The following is a 13,661-nucleotide window of genomic DNA, read 5'->3' on the forward strand; positions in this document are numbered from 1 at the left end:
TTACCGCTGAGTAGTATTCTAATGTGTATATATTCCACACTTTCTTCATCCATTCTTCCATTGAAGGACATCTAGGTTGTTTCCAGGTTCTGGCTATTACAAATAATGCTGCTATGAACATAGTTGAACAAATGCCCTTTTCATATGATCGGGCATCTCTTGGGTATATTCCCAAGAGTGGCATTGCTGGGTCAGGTTGGAAAAGTTTTCTACCATGATTTTGTTGAATATATTTTCTGTGACTTTGAGCTGGAGTTCTTCTTCTTCTAACCCCAATTATTTTTAGGTTTGGTCTTTCCATGGTGTCCCAGATTTCCTGGATGTATTTGTTGGATTTAATGTTTTCTTTGATCAATGAGCCTATTTCCTGTACAGTCTCTTCAACACCCGAGATTCTGTCTTCTCTCTCTTCTATTCTGTTGGTTATACTTGTCTTTGTAGTTCCTATTCATTTACTCAGATTTTCCATATCCAGAATTCCCTCAGTTTGTGTTTTCTTTATTGCCTCTATTTCAGTGTTTCAGTCTTGAACTGTTTCCTTCACCTGTTTGTTTGGTTTTCTTGGGTTTGTTTGTGGGATTTATTAATTGCTTCCAATTTTTTGTTTGTCTTTTCCTCCATTTCTTTAAGGGAATTTTTCATTTTCTCTTTAAAGGTCTCCATAATTTTCATAAAGTTAAATTTAAAGTCACCTTTTTTCTGCTTCTTCTGGGTTAGGATGATCAATTCTTCCTGTTGTGTGACCACTGGGTTCTGGTGTTACCATGTTGATTTTTAGATTGTCTAATGAATTCTTGCATTGGCGTGTACCCATCTCTTCCTTCAAATGAGTTCGCCAGTGTCTTTGCATCTTGGTCCAATTCCTGCAGTGGCTGTCGGATTGTTTGGGAAGTTTTCTTGGTCTGCTATACTGTCAATGTCTGTGTTGCAAGAAACCTCTGAGGTCTCTCTAAGCCTGCTCTCTTGGTCTTTTCTCCTGGTTTGCTCTCTTGGTCCTCTCTTCTTAGTCCCCTCAGTGTTGTAGCAAGCTCTTGGTCCCATTAGTATTGGAGAAAGCTGTGTTTCAGAGTTCCACCAGGTTGCAGAAGGATAGGGGAGTTGGGGCAGGACGGGGCTAGTAGTTTGTAGGGTCTGGTGGATGGGGTTGGGTAATGCGGAAGCCTACCTGCAGGAATCTCTCCTGCTGGCTGATTAGAAAAGCTCAGGGGGTTAGAGGAGGGCCCCAGGGTTTTGTCCCACTTTGGAGGTCCTAGAGAGTGGGGTGTCCCACTGGATGGTTGTCACTCACCTCTCAAGTCCCCTCAGTATTAGAGCAAGCTGTGTTTCTGATTTGTATTTCCTTTATTGCCCCATTTCAGTTTTCAAGTCTTGAACTGTTTGCTTCATCTGTTTGATTGTTTTTCTATGGTGTTTCTTTGCTTTCTTTAAGAGATTTATTATTGGTTTCTTCTAATTTTTTGTTTTCCTTTTCCTCCATTTTTTAAAGTGAGTTTTTTCATTTTTCTCTTTAAGGGTCTCTATCATCTTCATAAAGTTATATTTAAGGTTGTTTTCTTCTGCTTTTTCTGGGTTAGGATGTTCAGGTCTTCCTGTTTTATGACCACTGGGTTCTTCTGTTGCCATGTTGCTTTTTAGGGTGCTGAATGTATTCCTGCAATGGCACCTACCCATCTCATTCTCCAACTGGTGTTGGAAGTGTCTTTGTCCCTTGGTCCAATCCTTGAAGGTGGTGTCTGTGTCTCAGGGTTCCTCTCTTGGACTGATCATTGCAATTGCTGTCTGTGTCTTAGGTAGTTGCTCTTGGTCTGTTCTGTGAAGTTGCTCTCTCTGTCTCAGGGAACTGCTGAGGTCTCCATGGATGAGTGGGATTTGGGGCAAAGTAGGACTTGTAGATTACAGGATCTGATTGATGGGTGTGTGCTGGAGCCAGCGTGCAGATGACTTGCCTACTGGCTAGCTAGAAAAGCTGAGGCGGGTAGGGGAGCAGCCCAGGGTTTTGACCCAGTGCCTAGAGCCTAGAGCCTAGAGCCTAGAGCCTAGAGCCTAGAGCCTAGAGACTGGACTGAACACCTAGGGAGCTGGCCACTTACCTCTTGGTCTGCTCTGTGAAGACACAGTCTGTGCCTTAGAGAGCTGCCAAGGTCACTGTGGATGGGTGTGTTTGGGGGCAGAATGGGACTTGTAGCTTACAGGGTCTGATCGATGCGGGAGTGGAACAGCCTACCTACATGAGGCTTGCCTGTTGCCTGGGTAGTTGTGCTGAGGCAGGTGAGGGAGTGGCCCTGGGTTTTGCCTCAGGGCCTAGAGCCTGGGATGTCCAGCTCGGGAGCTGGCCACTCACCTATTGGTCTGCTTTCTGCATTTGCAGTCTGTGCATCTCAGGTCACTGGGCATGGGTGGGTTTGTGGGTGGAGTAGGACTTGTAGCTCACAGGGTCTGCTTGATGTGGGGTTAGAGCTGTTTACCAGCAGGAATCTTGACTCCTGGAACGCTAGTGAAGGTGAGGCAAGTTGGGGGAAGGGCCCGGGTTTTGCCCCAGTGCCTAGAGCCTAGAGACTGGGATGTCTAGTTGGGGAGTTATTCTCTCTCTTCTTGGTCCACTCTGTGCCTATCAATTTTTTTTAATCAATAAAAAAATCAGGAGTCAGATATGGGAACCTGAATGATGAGAGCAGCGGTCGAGAAGCCACCAGTGACCTCCTATCTCTTCAATTCCTGCATCTGAAAGGACTGAGATCCTCTCTAATTCCTGCTTTACCACTTCCTGTCTCTCTGTCTGTTCTTAGTCCTCTAAACTCTATGGTTATATTTGTCAGGTAGTGACTAGCTCTGCCCTCTGATTCAAAGCAAGCTTTATTGTCAGAATGTGATCAAAATATCACACAACAGAAGGGGCACTTTCCTACAACAGAGGTACCAAGACCCTTGTAGGGGATGGTGGGGCTTAGGACTTACAGTAGGATGATAATAATGTTCCCTTTCAGATTCTGTGGGAGTCATGTTTTTGTTTTTGGATAAGTCATTTAGCCTATCTGAGTGGAACCCAGCTCTCATGTAAAGCAGCAAGAAGAAGAAAAAAAACTAACACACAGTTAACACGACAAGATACATTTATAAGTACTAATATGATTTATTGTGATTCTATAGATATGGCCATAAAGAGCAGCCATGGGCTGAAGAGACGGCTGAGTCTGACGAGTGCTTGCCTTGAGACATGGAGATCTGAGTTCATTCCTAGCACCCATGTCAAAAGTCAGGGGTGGTGACACAGGCTTGGAATCCCTTCAGTCGTGGGAGACAGAGACAATGGACCCCCAGGACTCACTAGTAATCTAGGCTCATCCAGTCAGTGAGCTCCAGGCTGATGAAAGTCCCTGTGGATGATATTCCTTATTGTGATACAGAGCACAGGCTGTCCTCTGGTCTCCATGTGCCTGTGTGAACATGTGTACCTGCACATACAATGTATACACACGTGTACACGTGCACCCAAAACAAGACAGTTCTTATTGTGCTCCTCCTTTTATGATTAGCAAGCTGAGGTATTTATGTCTTATCAAAAATTTTTATACCTGGGAGCTGGCAAAATTGTGGGCAATTATCTTAACAGTGTATGACAACATTGTGTAGAGGACCCTGGCAATATCTTTAACACAGAGAAGGCACCAGGAATTTTACAGCTACCCATTAATGAATAGTATGACTGTTAGTTTCATCCTAAGCTGAAATGTTTCAGATATCAGCATCTTGGGTAATGTTCAAACCCAGAGGAAGAAACTGCTTCAGAAATTTTGAGTGATGAAGGAGATATAGGAGCTTCATGATTCCCTCCCCTCACAGCTCAGTTAAAAGGGCCCAGAGATTGCTAGGGTCATGTATGCTCCGTCTCTAGGTAATGGTGGGGTTAAAGAGTTAGGGTGTGGATTCTGGCCACAGCTTACCCATACCTACAGATGGTTGGTAGCTTCCTCTTTTTCTACATTCTCAAATGTCCATATTCCTTGGAGAATCAATACTACATCCAGTATTTCTACAGCACGCAATTATGGACATTGTAGTTTGTGGATGTTCTCTCCAGTATGGAAGGCCACCAAACATTGGGGGTGGGAGTGAGTACTCAGAGATGCTATTGGGATTTTCAGAGTTTCCTGGATGACATTCAGATTATTTTGACTCTAGGGGACAGAAGCCCTGGGACTCTCCTCCCAGTTCAGGTCTGAATAAGGTGCTCTCTTCTTTCTTTCTGGGGTTGAAGATGAATTTCAGTTCTACTGTGAGGCCAACAATGATTTTCCTTCCTGCTAGATGGAATTCTCCCTGTATGTCATCAGCCACGTGGGTACAGTCATCTCCCTGGTGTGCCTCGCCTTGGCCATAGCCACCTTCCTGCTGTGCCGTGCTGTTCAGAACCAGAACACCTACATGCACCTGCACCTTTGTGTGTGTCTCTTCCTGGCCAAGTTTCTCTTCCTCATGGGTGTAGACAAGACGGACAACCAGGTTAGTGACCCTTGGACTGTGTTCCAATGCAGCTGCACCATCTTCCCATGTTCTTCTCCTCGTCACTATCTAGTCCCCTCCCCAGGGCCACTGCCAGTATCCTGGTTTTCTTTCTGTTGACGTGATAAATACCATGACCAAAAGCAACTTGAGCAGGACAGGGTTCATTCCAGCCTATACTTTGATGTCACAGTTCACTGTTTAGGGAATCCAAGAGAAGAAGCAGAGGCCATGGAGGAAAGCTGCTTGCTGGCTTGTTTCTCCTGGCATACCCAGTCTGCTTTCTTATACAACCTAGGGCCACCATCCCAGCGATAGTATTGCCCACAATGATTTCCCATCTCAATGCCTCTCACTGTTGCCTACAGGTCAGTCTTATCAAAGTTCCATCTCTCCAGTTGAATTTCATTTGTGTCAAGTTGACAGGAAGCTAACCATCATAGTCAGCTTCTCACTGGGTTGACTTCTTATGACAGTTGTCAGTTTAAAATCAGCTCCTTGATCATTCTATGAATTATTTTGTTTCTTCCTATTGTTCTAATTTTTCTTTCTTCCTGTATGTGTCATATGCATGCGTGTATGTGTGTTTGCATCTGTGTGAACGCGAGTGTGCATATGAACTTGCTGTAGTGACTCAACCTCAATCACTCTTCCACATTTCTTACTGTGGAATCCAGATTTGGACAATATGAATCATCTCACTAGCAGGCTTCCTTCCAGAGCTGGAATTGCAGGTGTGCCAGTATGCCCACTTAGCACTTATACAGACTCTGGAGATCTGAACTCTGGCCCAGTCTCACACTCATGTAGCAAGTACTTTAGAAACAGAGGTATCTTACTACCCCTGCTTCAAAATATTGTTTATTATATATTATTTGTCTGGGTGTGTATTTGAATGTGTGCACACATGCACATGCCATGGAATACATAGGACAATTTGTAGGAGTTGGTTCTCTCCTTCCATGTGATCAATATTGGGAGCAAGTGCATTGATCACCTGAGCCATATTTTTGGCTTGACCTTGCTATTTTGAGACAGAGTCTCTCATTGATCTGGAACTCAGCAACTAGGCTCAGCTGGCTAGTTGTGATCCCTAGGCAGCCCCTGTCTCTGTTCCCTACTAGTAGATCACCGGTGTGCAGCCTGGCTTGTATCAGGGTGCTGGGAATGGATTTCCTCACCCTGGTGCGTGGATTGGGGGAAATACTGGCTGATGACAAACTAATTTCCACACGGGTCCAGTTGGTGAACAAATGTGCATAGTGCTTCCAGAGCACAGATGAAGGGTTACTTACAGGAGTCTGGGGGACCCCTAAACAGCTGCATCACTGCATATGTCCCACACCATCATGGATGACGTCTTCATGGAGGCTGCATCATAGAGCCCCTCCCTCCATTAACCTCTTCCCTTTGCTCATGTACACTAACTTCTAGGGTGACTTTCAGCTGAGGGAAACCTGGAGTAAGTAGCACCTGGAGTCCCAGGCGGCTTTCCTCTCTTCCCCTTTTATTAGCTCCATCACCATAGACCTTTCTCTTTTTGTTGCCATGGCTACCTGGCTTGGGTATTCACTATTCCATCATGGTGAAGGAGTGATTACATTATGCTCAGAAAAAAGAGGCTGGATTGTTTGAGGAACCCCAGTTGAGGCCATCCCGCCCTTGTTCTTGTCCCTCAACCTTCTGCCCGTGTTGGAGGATCCTGATATGCAGACTTCTCCCCTGCAGACAGCCTGTGCCATCATTGCGGGATTTCTGCACTATCTTTTCCTTGCCTGCTTCTTCTGGATGCTGGTGGAGGCAGTGATGCTCTTCCTGATGGTGAGAAACCTGAAGGTGGTGAATTATTTCAGCTCTCGAAACATCAAGATGCTGCACCTCTGTGCCTTTGGCTATGGGCTTCCAGGCCTGGTTGTCGTGATCTCTGCCAGCGTACAGCCACAGGGCTATGGGATGCATAATATGTGAGTGTCATTTTCTTCTTTTTGAAGATCTTGCTCCAGGCTTTGTGATGATGGCTGTACTAGCTACCTTAATGGTTTCCATGGCAAAAGTATCTAAAATAATAATGAAATTAAGGTATGAAGGTTTTACTTAAGAACATTTGAAGGGGAACAATCTATCATGGCAGAGAAATCAGGGCAGGAACTCAAGGTAGGAACCTGGAGTCAGGAACTATGGAGACTTGATGCTCTCTGGCATGCTCATAGCCATGCTCATTGAGCTGCATTTTACAACCCAGGGCCACCTGCCTAGGAATAGTGCTGTTCACAGTGGGCTAGGACCTCCTTTATTGATTAGCATTGGAAAATAACCCACAAGTATAGCCACAGGCCAATCTAATGGCGGCAATCCCTCAGTTGGGATTCCCTTTTCCCAGGTGACTCTAGTTTGTACTGAGTTAACAAACGTTAACTGGCACAACATTCAAACTACAAAACACTTATGCAGCCACTAGGAGCAGTCACTCTAGCAGTAATGTTACCGATTGACCAGATGGAAACTCTTCACTCTACCCAGAAAGATATGTGTATAGATAAGGAGAAACATTCCAGGGTGGAAGGTGTGGGCCCTTGGGTGTTCAAGGCTGGTGCAGATACCTATAGCTCTCAGCCTCAGGAGCTAGGCATCTACAGGTCTAGGCTATAAAAGTCAGAGATTTGATAGTACTCAGGTTTGAGGCATTATAGTTTCATTTCTCTTGTTCTGATAAACTACTTTGACAGGAGAGAATAGGATTTATTTTAGCATGTAGTTCCAGGTGGTAGTCCATCATTATGGGGAAGCTAAAAAGCAACATCAAAGAGCTGGTCATATGACATCCACAGTGAAGAATAGAGAAATAAACACACGCATGCTCACTTGCTTGTTCTCAGTTACATTTCTCCAGTTACACGGTTTTGGATCCCCAGAATATTGAATGGTTCTGCTCATAGTGAGATGGGTCTGTCCACATAAATTAAATTGCTTCCAACTGACCCTGCTGATCTCCATCTTCCCAATGAGGACATCTCAACTTTCATGTCATTTTTGGGTGCCACAATGAGTTTAATTGGGATTACTTATAGAGTATGGGTGAGGGATTATTTCCAGGAGTGTGGGTAACTTGCCAGAGCTGCACCACTGAAGAAAGTGTCTCTGTCTCTCTCTCTCTCTCCCAGAAACTAATAGCTGCCTACAGATCCTCAGGGAGAGGTAGGGCCTTGTGGTGTGCTAAGTTAGCTGTGTTCACATGAGGGTGTATGCTTGGCTGGTAGTCCATTTCTCAAGGAAGCAGGGGTTCCTCGGAAGTGTGTAATAGCTGTCAATCATATAGTCAACTCAACATGGACACCAATATTTAAACTTATTAAAATATTAAAATGAACCCTTGTAATTGGACCTTATCCTGACTATTAAATGCTGGCATAATAGCTTTTTACACTACTTTAACAATGCTCAACTCTCACTGAGCCATAGGAAGGGGTAGATCCTCTAGTTTTGCTGGTATCAGGGCCACCAGAATGTTCACTACATAGAAGACTCACACTGTCTGAATTTAATTTCCCAGGAAGAGACTACCTAGTTGGGCAATTTTTACTATTTTCCTAAATGCATAAATAAAACCTGCTCAGACTGCACAGTGCTGCTTGTATGTTTGCTTTCAGGACTGGCCATTTAATATTGGATAACCAATTGGTGTGCTGTTCCCTGGAGACTACGTCTCCCGTGTTTATCCTTTTTTAGTTGACAGCAGTTCTTTGTGGAGGGGTGAGATCTGGTGTATTTTTCCCCATAGGAAGCCTATGAACCACAACAGTGATGCCAGGCAGGATAACCCTACATGTGCAACAGTGGTCTCCACACCTTGGTAGTAACCAACAGCTCTCCAAGACCTGTTCTGGACTTAGGATCTGCCCAACAAGAGGGAAATCATGGCTGGTACTAGAACCTTTGTCAGTTTCCTAAAGGCTAGTGAAGTCTCAGATATTGAAGGATAACCAGTACTTTACTAAATCAGCATAATTTCTAACCATATTCTAAACATTTGTTCTTTTGTACACAGATAAATGTAGTCCTTACCCCTCATCAAGGAAACCTAGCAACTTACAATAGATAGAACCATTATAGAAAACCACAACCAATCAAAATGCAGAGTTGTGGGGCCCAGTCCCAACTGAAACATCTACAAAACACTGCTGCACCTAAGGCTCAGGGAACATTGAAGAAGAGGGGGTGGGAAGCTGATAAGACCCTAGTATATTTCTTAGTCAAGAATGGTGAGTAATCAGCTCTCACTGGAGGAAATGTTGGAGCTGGGGTTTGAGTGACAAAGAGTACTAGTGGAGCGCCGCATGGAGGAAGAAAGTTCTGTGAAAGTTATGAATCAGTCGTCAGCCTGAACTCCATCCTAGGCAAAGTCTCAGGAGTATTTGCCCATGGTGTATCTGGGTCCATTTGACACTGGTGTGCCCCACCCCACCAGCAGTGCTTCCAAATGCATCTCGCCATGCAGTCAGTGTTCTGCAGAATGCACAGTTGCCAGGGCAGTGTGATGAGACAAATGCTCATGCCTCCTGTGTTTTCCTCTACAGCTGTTGGCTGAATAGAGAGACTGGGTTCATCTGGAGTTTCCTAGGGCCAGTCTGCATGATCATCATGGTAAGGAAAAAGTGTGTTCAAGTGCATTTTGGACACCAAGGAAAGCCAAAGTTAAGAAGTGTCATCACACTGCAAAGTCTTCTACTCTCAAAACTCATATGATTCTTGGTTCTTGAGATTTCACCCAGGTGGCTGTGATTTCTCTGTCTGTCACTTTTCAATCATGCTCAGGTACAGAAACATCTAGAAGGAACAACAGCCCTTCTTGTTCATGCTTTGTGCTTTAGGGGAGAAATAGATCCATCAGTCTCTTCTAGGTCTAGATGCTGAATGGAAGACAAGGTAAAAAGAATTTAACTACACTTAGGATATACAAGCAGGAAGATATCTGACAGTCTGATGTTAGCCTGGTCTACATAAGAAATTAAGTTTTAGACCAGCTAGGGCTACATTGCAAAATAGAAAGACACTGCACTCAAAAGAAAAATAAGGAAGAAAAGGAAAGAAGTGAAGAACAATGGTCATGAATAGAAAAACTGAGATGAGAAAATTTGAGAAAAAGCAGAAACCTAATGATATTTGCAGATGATGAGTACTGTTTTGGTTCCATTACTGTTGCTGAAGTAAAATGCGGGCAAAAGCTTATCGAGGAGAAAAGGGTTTATGTCAGTCTTCAGGTCTATCCTGGCTGGATTTATGACAATTTGACACATGCTAAAGGTCACCTAAAAGGAGGGAGCCTCCATCGAGAAAATGCCTCCATACGATCCAGCTGTAGGATATTGTCTTAATTAGTGATTGATAGGGAAGGCCCTATCATCCCATCGTGGGTAGGGTCTTTCCTGAGCTGATGGTCCTGAGTTCTAAGCAGCACCCCCATGGCCTCTGCGTCAGCTGCTGCTTCCAGGTTGCTGTGTTGTTTGAGTTCCTGCCCTGACTTCTTTCAATGATGAACAGTGATGTGGAAGTATAAGTCAAATAAACCCTTTCCTCTGATACTTGCTTCCTGGTCATGACGTTTCCTTGCAGCAATAGGAACTTTAAGACAAAGCCATAGTCCATCATTGCAGGAAGTCAGGGTGGGAATGCAAGGAGGCACTTGAAATAGAAGCCTGAGAAGCATTGCCATTTGCTGGTCCAGGCGTGGACCCCTGCTTAGATTGCTTTCTCAAACATGCCAGGACCATCTGCTGTTAGAATGGTACCTCCCACCCTGGCATGGGCTCCAACAGAAGATAGCAATCAAGACAGTGCCCCACAGACATAGCCACAGGCCAGTCTGACCCAGGCAGCTCCTCAGCTGACACTCTCTCCTGTGGTGACTGTAGACTGTGTCACACTGGCTGTCAAAGTCAAATGTGGCAAACATTATCTCTTGCTACTTTCCTTCTCTCAAGCCTCTACTTCTTATGAAGTTGTGTTTCTGCTCTCACCCCAGGTTCTTTTTTCCTCGTGTCATTGATATCTGATTCTAGATCACAGAAAGACTATCTAGGATTCTGGATTGGCAGAATTAATGTAGTAAAATGGTTGGGTTTTATTATCAAAAGTAATCTACATATTCAGTGAAATTTCCATAAAAATACTTCACATATCTATAAAAATCACCCAAGAATTTACATAGAACTATAAGAGATGAGAAATAACCAAATAAGTCATCAGGAGATGATGACTGGAGTTGTCTCAATACCTGACCTCAAATTATAGTGCAGTTGAGGCTGGAGAGATGGCTGCTCTTCCAGAGGTCCCAGGTTCAATTCCCAGAACCCACATCGCAGCTAACATCTGTCTCTAACTCCATTTTCAGGATTCTGACACCCTCACATTGACATTCACGCAGGTAAAATAATAATGAACATGAAACAAAACTAAATCAAATTATATTGCAGAGCCACAGCGACAAAGGCAGCCAGATACTGCCAAACAACAGATCACACATACACACACACACACACACACACGTATGTTTGCATATATGTATATTACAACAACTAACAAAAAAGGCCATGAATTTGAAAGTGAGCAAGAAGGGACTGAAGGGAGGAAAGGGAAGGAGAAAATGATTATAATTATAGTCAAATACCCCTGTGCGCGCCAATATACCATTACCAAAGAAACTTAAGGGAGAAAGGACATATTTGGCTCACAGTTCCAACACATTCATTGTGAAAAATCAAGACCACAGGAAGTCAAATAACTAATCACATCACACCCACAGTCAAGAGCAATGAGCAATGAGCTCATGCATACTGTGCTCAGTTCAGTTTCTCCACTCTCATATATACACAAGCCTCTGCCTAGGGAATGGTGCCACCCACAGTGGCCAAGTCTTCCCTCTAGTCAAGATACTTCCCACCTGTATACTTAGAGACCACCCTTAGACAGTCTCTTACAGGTGTTCCCAGAGGCTTGCCTTCTCCTAGGTGTTAACAATTAATACCAACCATCAAACCACTTTGAGGAGGCTGGGGAAATACCTTTGAAGAGAATCAACCAACTCTCTTGTGTCATAATCAATAACATCAACCTTGGCTTCAATTCTAATTTAATAGATGGTGGAAATAAAACAACAACAACAACATGGGAACAACAAAGTCAATTTGTTGCAAGGTTGTTTTATTGTAATACAGGAGGTGTATATAACTGTGACAGTGTGGACTCAGGAGCAGGGAGGGACCAGTTTCACGACATAAGAAGTATGTTTTGGATGCTGTAGCATGGGGAAGCAGCAGGTCAACTAAGTACAAGTGGGGTGTCTCATGTGGTCAGTCGGGAGTAATGATGGCTTTCTGATGCTCACCCTAAACTGGAAGCAGAGGCATCAGTTGGGAAAGTCATCAGTAACTGATTAAGTCCTGGTCATTTGGATCTGACAAATCCAGGATCGAAGTCTGGCATCCTGAATGGGTTACTGGAGGCCAGAATTCTATGTCAGATTGGTTATGATCAGTCTATGTGTCTGGTCTACCTACCCTCTGCTTGACCTTGCAGATCAGCTCTGTTCTCCTCGCCTGGACCCTGTGGGTGCTGAGGCAGAAGCTCTGCAGTGTCAGCTCAGAAGTCTCAAAACTCAAGGACACCAGGTGCAGCCTCTTTCTGACTTTTGCCCCTTTGTCTTCCTTCTTCTGACAGAGCCTCACCAGCCACTTTTCTGTATATATCATGTGCCTATGCAGGTACATNTCCACTGTGCTCTGTCTAGAACCATTACAGCTCTGCTGGGCTCTGGCAAAAGTTGTTACATCTCTGCTCTACCCTGTTTTGGTGAAAGAAAATTGTTGCAACAAACCTCACTCAAGAGACTTTTGGGGATGGAAAAATACAGGACAGTGGTTTCCTCTGCCAGGATAGAAAAAGGCAGCCCCAAACTGAACAGGTAAAAGATTTATATAGAGTTTCTTAGGGGATAAACATTCCAAAGTGAAGATTTTCAGGGTGGGGATTGGTAGGATCTCATTTCTTGAGCTTGGAATGAGTTCAGAGATTGATTGAATTTCATGCTTTGGGTTTGGTTTCCATGCTTAGGGATTTCTTGGATTTCAATTTCTGAACAGGTTAGGGGCAGGGTGTATTTTCTTGGCTCTGGTCTCAGGTTTAGGGTGTTCTTTCACCAGCCTCTTTTACCATACATCCCCCCATTTTTTGTTTATAATTAATCAAAAAGGGCTTGAAATGGGGTGTCATTATCATTAGACTTCTTTCTGTTGAATGGGGCCATTGAGGTTCTTGGGCAATCCTTATTTTTTTGTCAGGATGTAACTGGATATTTCAGGTCTCTGTCTCCATTCCTATGGGTTGGTAAACCTGTAATAGAAACTGGTTAAAAGTCTGGTTTATAAATCTTTTGGATCTGATGTTGAAGAAATTTAGACAAGAAGTTTATGAGACAGATTACAATCAGTGTGATTGTTCTTTTATTGTATTGCCTTTTATTTATTTTTTAATTTAATTAGATTTTTTTTAAAACAAGCTATCCTATTTTCATTTTACATACCAATTCCAGTTCCCATTCTCTACCCTCCTCCCATTCCCTTCATCTATACTGTGAAAACATCAACCCATCCACTCCTCAGAGTGGGTAAGGAACATTGCTTTGGGGAAGGTCCAAGGCCCTCTCCCTACTCTATCTAGGCTGAGCAAGGTATCCATCCAAGAGAATGGGTTCCCAAAAAGCCAGTGAATGCAGCAGGGATAAATCCTGGTGCCACTGCCAGTGGCCCCACAGTCTGCCCCAGGCATACAACTGTCACCCACATTCAGAGGGTCTACTTGGTCCTATGCTGGCTTCTTCCCTGTCTGGCTGGAATTGGTGAGCTCCCATTAGCTCAGCTGAACTGTTTCAGTGGATGTACCCATCATGGTCTTGACCTCTTTGTTCATATTCTCACATCTCACACTCTTCAGCTGGTCTTTGGGAGCTCAGCCCAGTGCTCCGCTGTGGGTCTCCACCTGTTTCCATCAGTTGTTGGATGAAGGTTCTATGATGGCATTTAAGATATTCATCAATCTGACTACAAAGCAAGGCCAGATCGGGCACCCTCTCCTCTATTACTTAGGGTCATAGCTGGTGTCATCTTGTG

The 13,661-nt window shown here is 44.1% G+C and overlaps 1 protein-coding gene across 2 annotated transcripts in view; it reads left to right on the plus strand.

Annotated features, from left to right (window-relative positions):
• The window catches only part of Adgre1 (adhesion G protein-coupled receptor E1), a 76,977-nt gene extending 67,719 nt beyond the window's left edge, over positions 1-9,258 (plus strand). For both annotated transcript variants that reach the window (XM_050125333.1, XM_050125334.1), the window contains exons 16-18: positions 4,306-4,500; positions 6,229-6,464; positions 9,075-9,258. In XM_050125333.1, the coding sequence (XP_049981290.1) occupies positions 4,306-4,500; positions 6,229-6,464; positions 9,075-9,243 (600 nt within the window). In that variant the 3' untranslated portion in view covers positions 9,244-9,258. The remainder of the gene's footprint in view (positions 1-4,305; positions 4,501-6,228; positions 6,465-9,074) is intronic.
• Positions 9,259-13,661: the final 4,403 nt, after the last annotated feature.

This window comes from Alexandromys fortis, unplaced genomic scaffold (genome assembly GCF_014885135.2).
Source record: "Alexandromys fortis isolate MF-2015 unplaced genomic scaffold, M_Fortis_MF-2015_v1.1 scaffold_243, whole genome shotgun sequence".
Taxonomy (NCBI): Eukaryota; Metazoa; Chordata; class Mammalia; order Rodentia; family Cricetidae; genus Alexandromys; species Alexandromys fortis.